We start from the raw sequence: 18,146 nt of genomic DNA on the forward strand, positions 1-18,146 counted from the left end.
TTTGTTGTAAAAGTGACGGCAAATCAATTTCATATTCTAATGAAATTCTTATCATTCATACGTACATACATATGTATGCATATGCAGGTGGTTTACTGTAAGTGCCTATCATGAGCGGCATATATACATATGTACTATGTACGTACGTACATACATATATTCATATATTTTTGTGTATGTGTAATAAAATGACCCCACTCCACGTAAATTTATTTTATTTCACTTTATTTATTTTTCAACTTAATATTTTTTTTAATGTTTTTTCTTTTATTGAATACATCAAGATTTTTATTATTCTTTTAATTAAGCAAAAATTTAATTCTCCGAATTTTAAATTATTTGTATTTAATTTATTTAGTTTTTATATTCTTTTTTTATTTTCTTATATCACTGTTTTATTAAATTATTATTTTTTTTATTATACTTTTTTTTTTGTTATTTCCTGGTTTAATAACAATTTATGTTTTTCCTTTAATTATTTTTTCTTTTATTTGATTTCTTTCTTTTTTTGAAATTTTGTTACATTTTTTCTGTTTTAATTTTTGTGTTTTTTTTAACTTAATACATTTTTAAATTATTTAATGTTGTTATATTCTTTTTGTTTTTTTTTTTTTATTTTATTTTTATCACATACATATGTGCATACTAGGCTTTTATAAATATTTTTTTGTTACGTCATGATTTTCATACTTTTTATTTTATGTTGTGCAATCGCAAAACTGTTTCAGGGACAAGACGACCACTTTATGCACACTGGAATCAGGGAGTAGTAGGTACATTTACACAAACTACATACAGACATACTCTCAGCATGCTCTCGAACGCTCTTCACTCCTAAAACTTAAAAAATAATTAAGCGCCCATACCCGAAATTTCCCATATGCATAATTGACGCTCCAAAGCAAGCGCGCACCGCTTTCCAAAACCTTTTTTCCGTTACTTATTCACTCCAATCGATTAACCGCACCCAGTGACTCTCATTTCTGTCGCCCACCACCCCGGCGCCCTTGCTAACCCCACAAACCAGCTACCATCAAGCGCCGTTCTCCCTATCACGACGATTATTTTACCGGTTCTATTCTCTGTACGCCAGCAGCAAAGCGTCGCGCCACTCAGTACTTTAAAATCGCACGCCTTTTACTTGCCGGCCACTGCGCGCGCTCTACGCGGCCGTATTTAAGCGCTGAGCGCACCATTCTACCTTCGTAGTCTGTTCAGAAACACTCGTAGGTTCAGCTGCGCAGTAGCAAGAGGCTTCAGAAGATTCGGTTAAAGTGCGTTTATTTAATTCAGTAAAATTTCTTAATTTTGTTTTATTGAAGAGATCTGAGTAATTTTTGTTTCATTTTTTTAACGGTTTTTAGTTGAAAAATTTTTTAAAGCAAATTAAGTGAACATATTTCAAAAAGTTTGGATTTAAGGTAAGAAAGCTGAGTAGAACACAAAAATTAACATTTTTGGAAAATGCTGTTACTGCTGGTGTGATGAACTGCTTTTGGAGAATTAATGAAAACTATCAAACTTTTAAAAAAGGCTCAAACGCTTTTCGCACTTCAATTTGAAAAGTACAAAGAAATTTTTAAAAAGTGTGCAATGATGTAATATTACAATCCGAGTTATTTATTTATTTTTTTGCGAATTTATTTTTAAGTTTTCGAAATCGAAAAAATCTTCGAAATAAAATAAAACTATCTACATATGTTTAAAAAACAACAATATGCATTAAAACAATGAAATAAAGACGTTGTCAGCGAGTTAACAAGTGCATATGTATGAGTGTGAATGCGCACTCATTTGAAATTGATGTCAATTCGAAATTTATAAAAAGCTTACTTACACACCAACTATTCGTGAACAAAAAAAGTGTTTGTGTAAAATGAAATTTCGATAATCGAAAGCAATTTCGATTCTAATGAGCCGACGAACCATTAAAAAAAAAAGAAGACAATGAAATTCGATTGAGGTAGCCAGAGGTTGCAAAGGTAGCTGGCAGATTGAAAGTGGTTGCACGCATATTTGTGCAGTGGGCGCGTGAACGCGAAACGAGTGCAATCGCAAAACTGTTTCAGGGACAAGACGAGTAAGTTCAATATTTTTTTTAAAAAAGGAAAACTGAAGTAATGTAAAGAATTAGAGTAACTTTCTAATTAAAAATGGTGCGCTGAAGATAGTGATTTAATAGTATTTTTATCCACGTTCAAAGTGGGTCTTAAAAAAATGGGTTAGAATACGATTTTTCTTTATCTGATTGTTTCTGTGAAAAAAAAAAAATAAGATATGATTATACAATATTTCAAGCGAGTGAATTTGCTGATAGAAGCTGTTATCTATGGCCGACCTACTTACAACGTAATATTGTTAATTTTAGTTTAATTCAAATCCTCAAAACTGTACTCTCCGCAAATCATATTTTTTTTTAATTTTACCTGATATATGTGAAAAAAGTAAGGTGAAAGCTAATCTAAAATAATTTAAATCTAACTTTAGATAATATATTTTAATTTTGGGGCAGATATACACTGAATGAAATCGAAAAAAAACTCAAATGATTTTGTGATTATTTTCTGAGCATATTCAAAAAGTATTTTCTCGATTTTTTTTTTCACTTAAAAAGAGGTGTGTCTTATAGACTCGAAATTGTTTTTATACTAGACGATAGTACGAAGTATTTTAGTTACTCGTGGAATGTTACATAATCAATAGTTTCTTTATGCCATGCTATTTCATTTTTAAAATAAAATTGTTGATATTTAAGAGGTAAAGCAATTCGATGCTCTCAAGTTCAATTTTTTTACAAAGCCTGTATTATAATTTTATGGATAGTTCAGAAAAAACTGGGCCTACGCCAGTGACTATCTAATTAATTAAACTTTGGTGAAAGATATTTTTTAACCCTGAAATCTCGTAGACTTCTTACACTTAAACGCTAAAACCGTTTGTTGATTCGCCAGCCAAATGTCTCTATTTTCCGAAGCTTCGCCAGTTATTCCCACCAATTGCCCGCAGACCCTTTGCACTTGGGCCTTCCATTCTGCTTTTGGGCCCCCTTGGTCAATTGTTGCTGCATTTGGCATACAAACTTTGCAAAGAGTAAAACTTGGATAGAAGAGTTCTCGCGAAGGCCCAAGAGATAAGTCTCTGTTGGCAAGAATAATTCTTCATATGCTAATGCTGGTTCCTAGGTAAACTAAGTGTCAATAGTCAAATGGTGGGCACCAAACCCAACCATCGTTCCAGCGTTGTGAAGGTGTCGAGATATAGATATATAGAGAGTCACTTCTTCCAAGGCAGAAGTTTGCTTGCAGTCGAATTGAAAATCTCGCTTGATGCTGAGCGTCTTTGCGAAACATGCAAGAGGCTAAAGTATCAGCTTGCAGCTTACTAAAATGAAAAGGTCAAAAGAGTGAAAGTATTTTGTTGATAAGAGCACAACAAATTAAAAAAGTGTTGCTCTTACGATATCGAGACCACAGCGGAAAAGGAATTCAGGTTTTGAGGTATGGCTGATGGAATATTTAAGCTTGAATTTGGAATTAGGATCCCAGTTCCCATATGGATTTCTGAAAAAATAAAAGCCCTATGCAATCGAACGTGGGAGAACTTAGCTTAGTTATTCTCTCCACAATACGATATGTGTTCGCAGGCTTTAGCGGGCAGTTCTGGTAACTGTCTTTTAACTCACCACAGTATTTCGAAAGAAAAACGTTAATTCTGGCAACTATCTTGAAAGCGCTTTTCTGCCAACTCGTAGGTCTTAGCGTTATTCTGTTTGTTTTTAGCGATAAGTTTTCTAAAAATTAATATATATTATATATACGAAAAAAATTAAATGAAATAATATGTTTCTTTTTAAAACATAAAAACTAAATATAAAATTATATCTAAAGAAAAAATTTAGCTGAAAAACAAATAAAAGAAGAAACTAAAATACGTTTATAAAAATTAAATTAAATTAAAATAAAACTTCTCATTTTAAAACAATAAAATCTAAACATGTAATAAAATAGAAAAAAAGTTTCTAAAAATTAAAAGAAAAAAAACACTGTTCTTTCAAACAATAAAACTAAAAATTAAACAAAAAAATTGATGAAATAAAGAAAAAGTAATTTGAATAAGTTATTTAAAATTAAATGTCAATAAACAAATAATAATCTAAAATTGGAATCTAATTGGAAGTTCCTAAAACTTAAATGAAATAAAAAAGATATATTTTTCTTTTTGCAACAATAAATTCTAATTTAAAAAAATTAGATAAATTAAAAAAAATTAAATTTAAAAGAAGAAAAGTAGGTCCTAAAATGAAATGAAATCGAGGAAATATATTTTTCCATTTACGGAAACAATAATCTAAAAATTTTATACAAAAGAAATAAAAATTAAAAAAAAAATAAAAATTAAAAAAAATAATGTTTTTAAAAATTAAATTAAATTTAAAAAAATATTTTTTTAAACAACAAAATCTAAATATTATAAATAAACAATTAAATTTAGAAAAATACATGAAATAAATAACTTTCTAAAAATTTTATTAAATTAAAATACATTAAAGCCATCAATTCTAAAAAACAGAATAAACAAAAGCTTTCAAACTATCTTGCCTGCTGTCTTTCAATTGACTTGCAAAACTATCTTAGCTTTCTTAGCCAGAATTATGTTCCAAACATGGCCGGCTTAGAGGAAATCTTAAAGGCTCCACAATCGGCATAGCTTTCCTTGCAGCGATATTGAGATCTGACGTCAAACTAACTCTTTTAGTGTAAATTATGCCCATAAACTTGACATTCAATGCTTCGATATATGACTTTTAGGTCCTACTTGCTTCATTCCACTTTTATGTAGTCCCTCTACATGAAAAGAACGTCATCATTTTCACCACCTTATAAACAAACGATTTATGGGTAGAATAGGTTCCTGCTGCACTACAGTTTTATCACTCCCCTGCTTTACTAAAAAAAATACAAATGTATATTTTCCGGTCACATAAAATCTCAAACCACAATACGCCCATTAGCACAATATTAAAGTCAATCAATGCCGGCAACAACAAATAAAGAACATCAAACAGATGCCAAATTGTAATAAACAGCGCATACACAATTGAGATTAGAAATGCCAAAAAAAAAACATACGAAAGAAAGAAATCGTTTCAATAAAGCATCGACTACTAAAGGCGCGCTGATATGTACGGATGTAAAGGTGTGTGTACGCGCAATTTAAATATAACAAAAACTTTCAAAAATAAAAATAACTATGTAAATTCAATTGAATAGGCCAACACATCAGCAAGACACGAGACGAGACGATACGAGCAGACAAATTGAATTAGCCACAATTTGCAATGCTAAATTGACTTTTATTGTAGAGTGATTTAAATTTAATTTAGCTCAATTTTTTATGCTCCTTTTGCTTTGCGATCGCAGCCATATGTACATACATACACACAAGCTACGTACATACAAATAAATTCTTTTTTATATCTATTAAGTTCCCACCGCAATTAACCATAAATTACAACTGCACAAAATCGATTTTCGCATTCGAAACGCTGCTATTATTGGCAATCGGAGATTTCGAAAATGCCATTGTTGTGAGCGCAATCAAAATCAAAGGGTAGAAAAAAAGCCAAAATTGCACAGTGACTTAGTGGGCATGGTGCCAGCAGTCAATTGCCAACACACGCAGCAAGGAGTTTAGGAGGAAATTGAGCGAAAATTCAGTTGGGTTTATCTGCTTATCTCTTTTCTTCTGGAACCTTTCGTATATATGTCTGATCTGAAGATCAGCGTTTAGTACATGAAATTGAACTGGCTAAACAGGTAGCGAAAATTCTGAACTCTAAATTATGAGTTCATAGAGGTGCACCTGATCTTTCCATCTGAGTTTTGTCTCTTTTCAAAGTCGCCTCGAAAAGTTGTTCGTGCTCCCCAAGATCAAGTTGAGCCAAACTTTGGTAAATTGTTTTCAGTTTTCCCAATAACTTTCTGTGAAAAAGTTTGAAACTCGACTGCCTAAAAGGGAACGTAGAGGCTGGCCGACCAAGCGATTGTTACAGTGGATTTATTATAGGATCTCTCTCTCACTATCTCGCTCCAATCAATATATGTAGCAGGAAAGCATAGGTCTCTTGGTTCCTGAAATACAATACGTAGAGCAAAAGTAGTACATATACGTTTTATGTTCCACATTTGTGTCAGACAACCAAATCTATATGAGCTTCTTTATATACATATTTTTGTGCGCCGATGCCCCATAGCATCCAAGGACTACGGTTCTGAACTATGTTGCCAGGGACGCGGTTGTGGACGCGGTGGATGAAGCTGCAGACTTGTCTGAACACCACCTACATAGTGAGGTTCAAATGCTGCCGCAAGGGATGTTAGAAGACAACTCTTCGAATATATGGACGCGATCCAGACATACATTGATCAACCACTGGATGACGTATCCTATCACCACCAATCGCAGACGCGGAGCTTCAACTACTACGAGAGACCCGCACCCCTCTAGTCCAATTACAGTCCGGATATTGTAGCCGTCTCAACAGCTATCTGTCCAAACTTGACCCCAACTTCCCCAATGGGTGCCCAGTATATTTCAGCTCAATCACACTCAGCTAAACTCTTTTCCTTTGGCCCAACCCCGTCGAAATAGCTCGTTTCTTAGGCCTACCGTTAGTTGAGCTTAACGACAACTATTGATGGACAAAACGAACTCCGCTGGGCTTAGTAATGCCGCTACAACACTGGACAACAGTGGAACCTAGGGAGATACTGAAGTACCACGAAGCACATCATAACGGCATATTTCTTTAACCTAGTTCATCCCACCTACCTCCTTCCCGCTTCAATCTCCATGTGAGAGAAAGCCAGCTGCTCTTCAATCAAAAACTCTGACTTCAACTATTTAGCGATTTCATAAATCGGCCTACATTACAATGCGCCTCATATCTGCGCTAGTTTTTTCGTGGTCCGTGCAAAGTTTATTTAATCTATACTATTCTTTTAATCACGATTGCTTCTGTCTTCCTGTAACTACCATTCTCTTTTCCAACCACACAAATTAATTACTTTAGCATTGTTAAACCCTCTTTCTTTCGCTCTTATCGTTGGCAGTTATTTACTCAGTTACTGGTTTCGTTTTAGCTTAATCGCCCATCAACGCTACTTGAACTCTCGTTCCATTTCATTTTTTCAATCGTCGAGTTTGCATGAGTACTTGAAGGCCTTCACTGTGCTTGCCAGCCACTACTATTTTGCCTTCTACACAATTTCGGCTTTGACCGCTAAAGTACTTGTAGTCTGTCGCTCGGCCGTTTAACCGGTTTAAGCGCTTACCGGCAGTTATTTATTTATTTATTTTTTTTTGGTTTCCCTCAACCGGCAACACTTCGCTGTGCCATCCGTTTGCCGGCTTTTGTCTTAGTCTCGGTTTTCTGCATAGTCATAGTCTCGCGCGAATGGGGCTTGTTTGGCTCAAAGGTAACGTGTTGCACAACAAGGTAGTCGTCGGCGCGCGCGTGTTGCAAGCAAACGCTACTTAAGCAACCACACCTTAAATCATGCCTACCAGCAACTGATTCACCCCAGCCGCCACAGCGTCGCTTCGCATGTGCATATACATATGCCTGTGGCTTGATTACGCCTAGCGAATTTTCGTCGGTTACTTTGTTTTGCCATTCACCGCGTTGCATCGAATTTCATGTCTCGTACGGAATAAAGCGTTGCGGTACAGCGGTGTTGAAATGCAATGAAGCAGAAGAAAGCGCCAACGCCCTAAATTCAACCGCAGCAATTGCAGCGCTAGCGAGCGCAATGTGGTGGTGGGCGGTGGTTAAGCGCGCGCTGCAGAAGCTGAAGTGGCTGCGCATGTAATATGAGTAATATGAATGCATTTAACCGCTTTTGACGGCAAACGCTTGTGGACTTTCTAGCGACTTTTAACGCGACTGACTGCAGTGCATTCGCTTCTATGTATACACTGAACAAAGAAAAGGGGTAAAATGCAGTCGAATGAAATCAATGCCAGCAATCTTACGAACAAACTGTACTCAAAGCTACTACTGGCTGTACTGTAACAGCATTGGCGCATGCAAGTTTAGCTCTTAAACGTTCGCTTATAGCCTGCCTGCCACTTCCCAATTGGCGTTCTTTGCTTGCGGCGCTACTTAAATACATGCTTGTCCATGTATGTTTGCATGTATATATGTATTGTAAGTGGCGTGTAGGCGGCAACTTGAGTACAGGCGCGCCGCATGGCCACCGTTTCGTCTTTGATGCAACGAATTTGCCCGATTTGGTCGGCGCGCTCGCATACCAAGACGCATTAGGCGTATTTCCTCCAACTGCACTCACCGCCTCGTTTCAATTAAACGCCCACCGCAAACTCACGCTCCCTTCCACTTATGTATACATACAAAAATATGTACATGCATATACAATTTCCTCAGCGCTGCGCTGTTCGTTGCATTTTTTCTTCTTCTTCTTCTACTTAATTTCCTCTGTGACCGCCCACGCTTGCGCATAACGGAAAGAAATTAAACTCATTTAGCGCGCAAGCGAAGCGCTGCAATTGCATTTCTTACAAGAATGTGCTAATTTTTAAAAACACGAAGTATGAAAATTATCCGCTGTTATTTAGCCTTGAACGCTGGCATATTCATAACGAATTTTTCCGCGATTAGCGAAATTTGTAAGGCGCGAAACTCGCAAGTACTTGACTATAAAGTGGAGTAAACGGCAATTGGCAAAAACTTGTTTTTTTTTTTAGTTTCCATAATTAAGTTTAATCTTCTCTTCATCATTTTATGACATCCCGTGATGTTACCCTTGAAATGTCAAGAACGTCAAGTTTGCGACTTGCACCCTGATTCTCAACACTGATTAACGTCTCTCCTCGTTGCCTGCGCTCTCCCTGATTTGCATACAAATTAATGTACATACATAATTGAAGTACGAAATTTTTATATGTAGATCATACTTAGTATGCTTGCCCGCAATATAGGCGTAATCATTATTGTGATATTTTAGCAGACGCGTGTGGGCACAAGTTTTGTCGTATGGAATTTTAAACTTGTTTCAGCGCGAAAGCAAAAGTAATAAATGCATTATTCTCAGTCGCCAAACTGGAGTATTCTGAAGCAAGTAGACTGCCAATGATAGGAACACTTATACAACAAACTGTATATGGGTGTTTCCATGAAAATGTAACCAGGACTGAAAAAATAAAAACAACTGAAAAGGGTTTTTAAGACGAATTAATAAGAGAAAAATACTCGAATTTTTATATTATAGAAGTATTTCAGCTTATTGGAATTTTAAAACTCAAAAATGGAAGAGTAAAACTGAATGTCTCTTCGACTCAGTTTTCCCTAATGAAATGAACTATTTTCTCTTTCCTATTAACTAAATTAAGAGATTTGAAACATTACAATTACGTCTTAAAATCAAATTTGCAATAACCACTAACTATAAAAATGAGAAAAAGGAGAAGTTAGAGCTCGAATAACGGTAATTTTTTTAATTTGCTTCTGATAGTATTCTAATGTCGCGTACGTTATGCAAAAACATGGTTTGTCTATGTCATTTGTATATTGGCAGTCGCAGGTAATGTAGATTACAATTCTTAAGCGAGAATTCTTCTAGTTAAAGATATACAGAAAAAATTTCTTTCCAACCGAAGTAAAAATATATTTTATTACCCTTTAAAGTTTGTCGCATACGTTATTGTTAGTACGAAAATTTCAATCAAATACATCAAAACCAATGTTAATTGCAAATTTTCCATTTAAATTATTTAGAATAGTAGTAAAACAATGAAACGGTGGCGAGAAGAGTTCTCAATAAATACATTTTATTACTTACGAGAAAAATTGTTGCGTACGTTATATCGCGTACGTTATTGTTTTTTTTTTAATATAAAACTAGCCAGAGATAATTTCTCTTAAAATATGAAAGGATTGTAAAGGTACATTATTTAGCTTAGTTTAGGATTTTTTAAAGAAAAGAAAAACTCCCATGATTCGCAGACTTTCACATATATGCGTGTTTCCATGAAAATGTAAACCGAAAATGCAAGCAAATGAATTCAAATTCGTATTCGTGGAGAGAAGAACTGAAAAAATTTAATTTAGTATGTGTTACTAGTAAAAATATTGTATGGGGGAAAAATCTATCGCGTACGTTATGTCGCGTACGTTATTATATTTTTTTTTTAATAAAAACTAACCAGAGATAATTTCTATCAAAAAATGGAAGGATTGTAAAGGTACATTATTTAGCTTAGTTTAGGAATTTTCAAAGAAAAGAAAAACTCTCATGATTCGCAGGCTTTCGCATATATGTATATGTGCCTTAAAACCACTTCTTTTTTTTGTCGCGTACGTTATCACCTGGTTTTGAACGGATATTTTCCACACCAAAGTTTCGAGGCTGCTTATTTTTTTCTCAAACCCCTTTGCAACATAACCGTAATCTTTTTTTTTCTGTAACTCTTATTTTTGATAGATTTACGTTACTCTATAAGCGTACGAATGTCGCGTACGGCTGTATGGAAACACCCATATGCATCTACATATATATACATATGTATATAACTGAGCCAATTTAAAGGGTTATAGAGAAGTATCTACACAGAGAAGGTGATTATATACATTTTATAGCAATCGGTCAGATCAAAATATGTACAGTGGTCTAAAAAATTATAGCCGCACCACATTTTGGCAAGTTTTAACATATTATTTTTTTCTGTTATTTAATTTTGGGTATTTTTATATTTATTTATTTTTTTTATTATTTTTTTTTTTGTATATACCGAAGACACACAATTTATTTTTATATGCAAGAAGAACGTAACATTTTCGACAAAAAACTTCTGCAATATGGACGATAATTTTTAGCCATTTTAAACTTGTACTTTATTCTACTACAAAGCTGCATACCAGTGATATGCTTCGAGTAACAATTTCGAGTTTCGAGCCAACTCGTTGCAAGGCAACTCATACGAATGAGTTGTACTCCACTATGGCAATACAAGCGAAGCAAGTATATGTTTCATGAAAAGCTGTTCGATAGGCAAGCTTGTTTAAAATATACGCAACCAAGATTTGGTTCGAAAAAAATGTACATGTCAATGAGTTGAACATTAAGCAGAAAAGTACGTATGACTCGTTCGATGTACGTACTTTCAATCAACTCTTTTCAAGCTGTATATGTACATACATATGTATGTACATACGTATGTATGTATGTAATGTAATTTTTGTTCCTTTGTAAAAGCAAGTATGTATAGGATGCAGAAGAGCCCCCTGTAGTTCTGCTGGAGTTTTGCTGGTGGCTGGTGCTGGTGATTCCATGCATCACCTATTGTTAGGCAATTTGCTAGCGATATTATGCATTACTGGTCGTTAGGCAAAGAGCTAGCGATTAGTAATCGTCACTAGTGCACCAGGTAATCGCTAGCTAAAGGACAAACCACGCGCACCCTCTCGGTACGCTTCAATGACATTGCCATGTTAAATTCGTTAGGCAAAAGAATTGGTGTAGTTATAGTTTAATGAAATATCAGCATGTTATTTTGTTCCGTAATAATTGCATTTTTTATGTTAATAAGGATAATAAATGAAACATACTGCGTATATGTACTTAACATTGAATAATGAGTAAAGTGGAGGTCTGGTGAAGAGTCAGAAAAAGCAGGGACCGAAAATAACAGTTGTTTTTTTAACAGTCAAACTTGGCCAAATATTTTTTAAGTCCGAAATGAAAGTAATTTCCTGATAGTATACAAACCGCATATCCAAATTAAGTATAAAATGAAAGAGGACAGAAATAGCTTTTAAAAAGAAATAGGACAGAAATAGCTTTTAAACAGAAATACATAACGAACGAATGTTACCACCTCTATTTATATTTTGTTTATAATTGAAAACTAAAGAAATTCGTATACTTGCTCTTGTGTTAAAGCCCGTTCCCTTAGAAAAAAATTAAGCTACCAATGAAGAAAATCGATATATAAATAAGAAAGTAATTATTAAGTAACGAGAATACGCAAGGATTTTTTTGGAGAAAAAGTGTTACTCATACGCCACATACACCTGAGTTGCATCGTAAGCAAGAGCTGCCACGAATGATTAATTAATTTCTCGGAAACTATCAGGGCTATCGAAAAGTTATGTATGTATGGTTTATAGAGAATTTTAATTGCTTTCATTTACCGTTTCTCGTATTACAATTATTCAATTGGTTCGATATACGTGATTAAGTGAAACCACTCCTGTTTTTGTAAACTGAATAAGGGTAATTTGCAAACATCTCGAAAAGTTATCAATAGAAAAAAAATTATCTCGCTTTCCGGAATCACCGGGAAATTCTACATAAGAATTGGATAGTGGCATCCATAGAACATTTTTGCTGTAAACCAGAATAATAAGTATGATTTGGCCGTCATGCAAAGGTACACACATATAGAAAAATACCACGCAGATACTCCATTATACTGAAAAGTGTACGCTTGGAATATTCTTATAAATATGAATATGAATGAATACTTTTTGTTTATTTCATTATTAAAAATTATATGTAAATACATTCATATGCATAGACGTATTCACATCGATAAAACGAAGTATTTGAAATTTATTGCGACAAAATGACAAAATTTAAAAATACCTGAAATAATCAGTATACTTCACTGACGCCAATTGGAAATGCCAAGTGAAGCTTTACTTTATTTACAAACTAGATACAAATTCATAGCATACAAATTCTTTAATAGCGCATCCAATATCATCTTCTACTTCACAAAAAACAGACCGCACTTCACTACGACCTTTTCTTTTATTACATTTTCTTAGAACACCGCTTTTGGGTTTTTCAGAAATATTTTCAATTGTATTCGACATAATTTACGCACGTCAGAATCTTACAATAAAAACTGTAGAACATATAACTCTCGAATGAATACAACACGTCGTTTATACAGAACGAGTATCTCAATATACAAGCAACGATTCGGTTGGTTTGAAATTGTACAAGTGTATGATTCGAACAAAAAAAACTGTTCACTGCGTTGACTCGGTATAAAATTTAAAAGCAAGTTGCGGCTCGTACGCTTGACGTTGTTCATGTATCAAATCATACGTACATTTGTTCAGTATAAACGAACTCCAAATTCAAGTAGCTCCTTGCTTTTCTCTGCTGCATACTCAGAATCTTACTAGGAAATCGAATTAAAAAAGCTTGAAACTTTTACGAGAGTTTGGCGATTTTTTTAAATGTTGCACAAGTTCAAAATGACATAGGTTTTGTTGAAGAATGATCTATATTTTTATAAAAAAAAATAACCAAAATTAAATAAAAAAAAAAATAATATGTTAAAACATGCCAAACTGTGGTGGGTTTTCTATATATGTATGTATGCATTTATATAAAAATATTATGTTCGTTTGTTCGGCAGGCAAAAACTCGAAAACGGCGTGACCGTTTTGAATTTTTTTTATAAAAAAATTAGGGAGTTGCCGCCAGTTTGAAAATTACAGTTTTGGTAAATTGATACGATAAAGTAAATGTTGCAATATGGTTATCAAACTAAACAGGTTTAACCGAAAATATTTTTAAGGAGGGTTGCCAACTGTTTGAAATTTTTTATTTATTTGCATTGATAAGATATATTAAATATTACTATATGGGTCTGAAACTAAAAAGGTTGCAACCTATTTGAAAAAATGTATTCAATTAAAGTGATAAGACAAACTAAATATTACAAACGAAAGGTATTTGAGAAATCGTTGATTTAGAAATATTTTCAAGTAAGTTGTAACCTATGTTTCTAAAGAGTAAAAATTAAAAATATTCCAATTAACTGAAATATTACAAGATTGATACCAAATGAAGTGTTTGAGAGAGCTTCTTTTTGAAAGGTTGCTACCTACCTAGAAGCTGAACGTGAAGAAAGAATTTGCTATACATATGTATATGTATCTATGTACATTTGTACATCCACTGCTCTTATTCAAGGGAAAAAAAAGATTAAAAAAAGCTTTATGTGTCATTTTCATAACAATTTTCGATTTATAAAGCATTTAAAATCCTTTTTGTTTTTTATGAATTTAGGTGTAAGTTAATATTGTTTAAAAGGTATTTAGAAAGTAGACAAAATATAGTCTTTCTCCTGGAAAGAAAAGCTGAAATCAGGGCTTGTAATTTCAAAAAGTCTACTACTTTATAAATGCTTTCAAAACAATATTAACTAACAATTTTGAATGTAGTGAGAAGGAGTAAGAAAACAAAAATAGTGAAAAGGCGCAGCGAAACACGCCTGGTATTTGCTAGTTTACAAATAATTTTGATAAGCGAAGTATATGTAAAAAATGTTCAGCTTAAGCTATTTTAAGTAGTTTATCCTAGTAGCATCCCTCGACATAGCATATCAGAGGCATGACAGTCCTCTGGATAGAAAAGCTCCCTAGTTGAACTCATCATAACTAGTGCGTGTTGTGAATCAAAGTACAGTTAACAGTGACATCCACAGGGGAGTGCTCTCTCGCCTCCTACGGTTTATAACATTGCAACGCGTGGGGGTAGATGGTCACAAAATAATTTTGTATGCAAACTATGTTGCAGTGGTGGTTCTGAGTTAGTTGCCCCAGGCGTTGTACGATCTAATAGAGCCCTCTCTTGATTCAGTATTTACCTGGTCAAAGAAGTGGGGTTTCAGAGGTAAGCCCAACTAAGGCTGAGTTAGTTCCTTTCCTAGAGCTCACCCTATTCCCAATGCCACAAACTCTGTTCCCTAAATTTATATATTGCGAATGCTCTCAATTATGTACCGGGACAAGTCCCCGCATTCTTCCCGTCGGTTATAATTCAGAGTGTCAGTATACGGTCCGTTGAATCACCGTGAGCGAGAGCATAAGTGGTTGTGACCTTTATTTATCTAGCGAACTGGACTTTCGACACAAAAGAAGATGGGATCCCGGGAGTCACTCTGCAGAGAGAGCTTTTCGCTTAGAAAACAGCTGTTTTTAGAGTGTTATTGTTTTTTGTAGATGTAAAGACAGTACTTCAATACTCCAAAGAAGTCAAATATAATCCTTGACAAGAGGCTACATAAGTTGGAAGATTCCCTTGGACAACGCTTTTAGTAAAGAAGCCACATGAGTCCGCTGGACATGTGGGATAATTTTTATCTAGACATATGGGGTCTAAGCTTGAAATTAATTGAGCGGATATGCCGTACAATCGGCGGTCTTATATTTGCTTACGCCTCCATAGTTTGGTGACCAAAAACACTGAAAAACCTTCCATTCAACGAGTTTCTGAAATTACTTCTTTGTACGAAGAAGCATCAGATGGATGTTTTGGGTTGGAAAGATCTTCTAGGCAACAGTAACATAACTGCTTCAAGCCAACTCAGACCTGGCATAGATACACCATCGCCAGTACATTGGCCATAAAGATTTTGAAGATTTTGTAACCTTTTAGTAAAAGGCGTTTTTACAGCTGCAACTGCGGGAAAAGTAGGTAATTGATCGCTAAGTTTCTTGCACATCGTCCTTTAACTCAGTACTTTAACAGGAATCTTGTCACAAGCTTCCTCCAGTCCACACTAGTCCCGGAAAGTATTTTCTTTTTTATCAGTTATTCATTTCAGATTTCGTCACTACGGCAATAGCAGACACATTTCCAATTACATCTATCAAGTATCTACATATTTAAAAGCTAAAACTTTGCCTTCCCCTCTCTACTCATTACAGTTTCTACAATCAATAAGCAAATAAATAAATAATGGCCGATGAAGCACAAGCACCACCAGCCGGCGAGGAGGCGCCACCAGCGGAGGGTGCCGAAGGCGCGCCCGCCGATGCGCCACCAGCCGAACCAGCTGAACCCATTAAACACACCTACACCCTCTTCTACTTCAATGTGAAAGCATTGGCTGAGCCGCTACGTTATTTGTTCGCATACGGCGGCATTGAGTACGAGGATGTGCGTGTCACGCGTGACGAGTGGCCGGCACTCAAGCCGAGTAAGTAAATTACGTTTTTTAAAAAATATTTTACTCATTAAATCCTCTGGCGCACTTTTTTTCCTTTCCATCACTTGTGCTCATTTGCTGTCTCTTTCTTTCTCTTTTCCTCTCGCCCACGTTCACAGCAATGCCCATGGGTCAAATGCCTGTACTCGAAGTGGATGGCAAACGTGTACATCAGAGCATTTCGATGGCCCGATTTTTGGCTCGTACAGTGGGCCTGAACGGCGCCACACCGTGGGAGGATCTACAAATTGATATTGTTGTTGATACCATCAACGATTTCCGTCTAAGTAGCGAACAATGTGTGCGCTTGCATGTTGCGTGTTGTTTTGATTAATTTTTATTTTAATCTATAGAAATTGCAGTCGTCTCCTACGAACCAGAGGATGAAATCAAGGAGAAGAAACTTGTGACACTCAATACCGAAGTCATTCCGTTCTATTTGGAGAAATTGGAACAGACTGTTAAGGACAATGAGGGACATTTTGCATTGGGAAAGGTGAGTTAGTTGCGAAGAATGGTATATTCATTAGTCTTCTCTCTCTTTCTTCTGTTTCGTCTTGGTATGTTTGATTGTTTCGAAAGAAACACAGTCGATTATAAATGAAAGGTCCTCAAAATGAACAACTCAGAATCCCATTAATTTTAGAGCCACTCTCGGCACTTCTAACACATAAATTTCTGAGAACCTTTGTATGAACGAACGGTAGATGAGATAGGCAATTCTAAGCTCTGAGCTGTGGTACCTGTAAAAGTTTTGAAACATTTAAGGATTATTTCCATTCCAAAGAACCTGCCGGTGTGTTGATAAAATAAGACCCCAAGAGCTTCAATCTTAGGATTTGCTTCAGATCCTATAGATTTTTAGTACCCGGCAAGGTGGAAAATTATCGACTGATTTGTTGAAAAAACGCTGGATGAGTAAATTCTTAATCGAATGAAATTTTTTTTAGATACTTAGAACGGACTTTAGAAAAGATCGTCAAGGCCCAAATTAAAAATGTGTTTTAATTTTAATCAGCAAATGGTGAAAGTGGAAAATTAAAGAAAACATTAAACTAGAGGTAATATTTTTCTTGGTGACACATTTCACATTTTAAGGGCATATTTCAGAAGTGGATTTTAAAATTCATCTGCCCTTCAACAAATATTTTTTCGCTTTCTTTACAATCTTAAATTTGTCACCAAGAAACATTACCTGTTTCTTGATGGTCCCTTTTTTCTTTTATTTACCGACTTTCACCATTTGCTGATAAGAATTAAAACAACTTTTTTTTTTTAATTCGGGCCTAGACAATCTTTTCTAAAATCCATTCCGAGTATTTAAAAAAGAAAAAAATATCCAATTCAATTAAAAATTTACTTTTCCAGCTTTTTTTTAAGAAAATCAGTCGACAATTTCCCACTGTGCCGGGTCTGAACATGAAATAAGAATAAGTAAGGTATTTTCAAATCGGTCCAGTTCACGTAAATCTTAATATTTTTCCGAAATATTTGGGTGGGCGTCTTCAAATATAATAAATAAAAACCGTAACTTTTTTTGGTGATGCAGTCTAATGTATGTACATACATATGTTTGTACTATGTATACACTTTTCTCTCGCCTTTTTCAGATAACATGGGCCGATGTCTATTTCGCCGGAATCATTGACTACATGAACTACATGGTAAAGCGTGATCTCCTAGAACAATATCCAGCGCTAAAAGCTATCGTTGATGAAGTCAATGCATTGGAACCAATCAAGGCCTGGATCGAGAAGAGACCTGTGACTGAAGTTTAAGAAAACAAAAACAATAAAAATACAACCAAGCGAAGCTGATGATTAACAACAAAACAGAAATGAATAACAACTCTAAAAAAAAACAGCTGATAGAAAAAATTTTACTTCCGATGGGAAGCGAATGCTGGAGTAGTAGAGGAGAGGAATAAAAAAAAACATACAACTGTTACAAGCTACTATTCTAAACAACAACACCTATACATAATTAATATTTGTATGAAAGCCAAGCTTTTGCAATACATACACACACATTTACATTTTTACGGATATTCATGATAGGCAACAACAATAACATTTAATAAAAACAACTTAAAAAACAAATATTGATAAACATGA

General features: G+C 34.7%; 1 protein-coding gene across 1 annotated transcript; it reads left to right on the plus strand.

Annotated features, from left to right (window-relative positions):
- Positions 1 to 1,169: 1,169 nt before the first annotated feature.
- Positions 1,170 to 18,146, plus strand: LOC118744941 (glutathione S-transferase S1). The gene is made up of 6 exons (XM_036478385.1): positions 1,170 to 1,274; positions 1,365 to 1,421; positions 15,752 to 16,023; positions 16,152 to 16,319; positions 16,386 to 16,528; positions 17,643 to 18,146. Exons 3-6 carry the CDS (start codon positions 15,783 to 15,785, stop codon positions 17,808 to 17,810), a joined length of 720 nt encoding a protein of 239 aa, XP_036334278.1. The 5' UTR covers positions 1,170 to 1,274; positions 1,365 to 1,421; positions 15,752 to 15,782; the 3' UTR covers positions 17,811 to 18,146.

The sequence above is a fragment of the Rhagoletis pomonella genome, unplaced genomic scaffold (genome assembly GCF_013731165.1).
Source record: "Rhagoletis pomonella isolate Grant_MI unplaced genomic scaffold, Rhpom_1.0 Rhpom_scaffold_00008, whole genome shotgun sequence".
Taxonomy (NCBI): Eukaryota; Metazoa; Arthropoda; class Insecta; order Diptera; family Tephritidae; genus Rhagoletis; species Rhagoletis pomonella.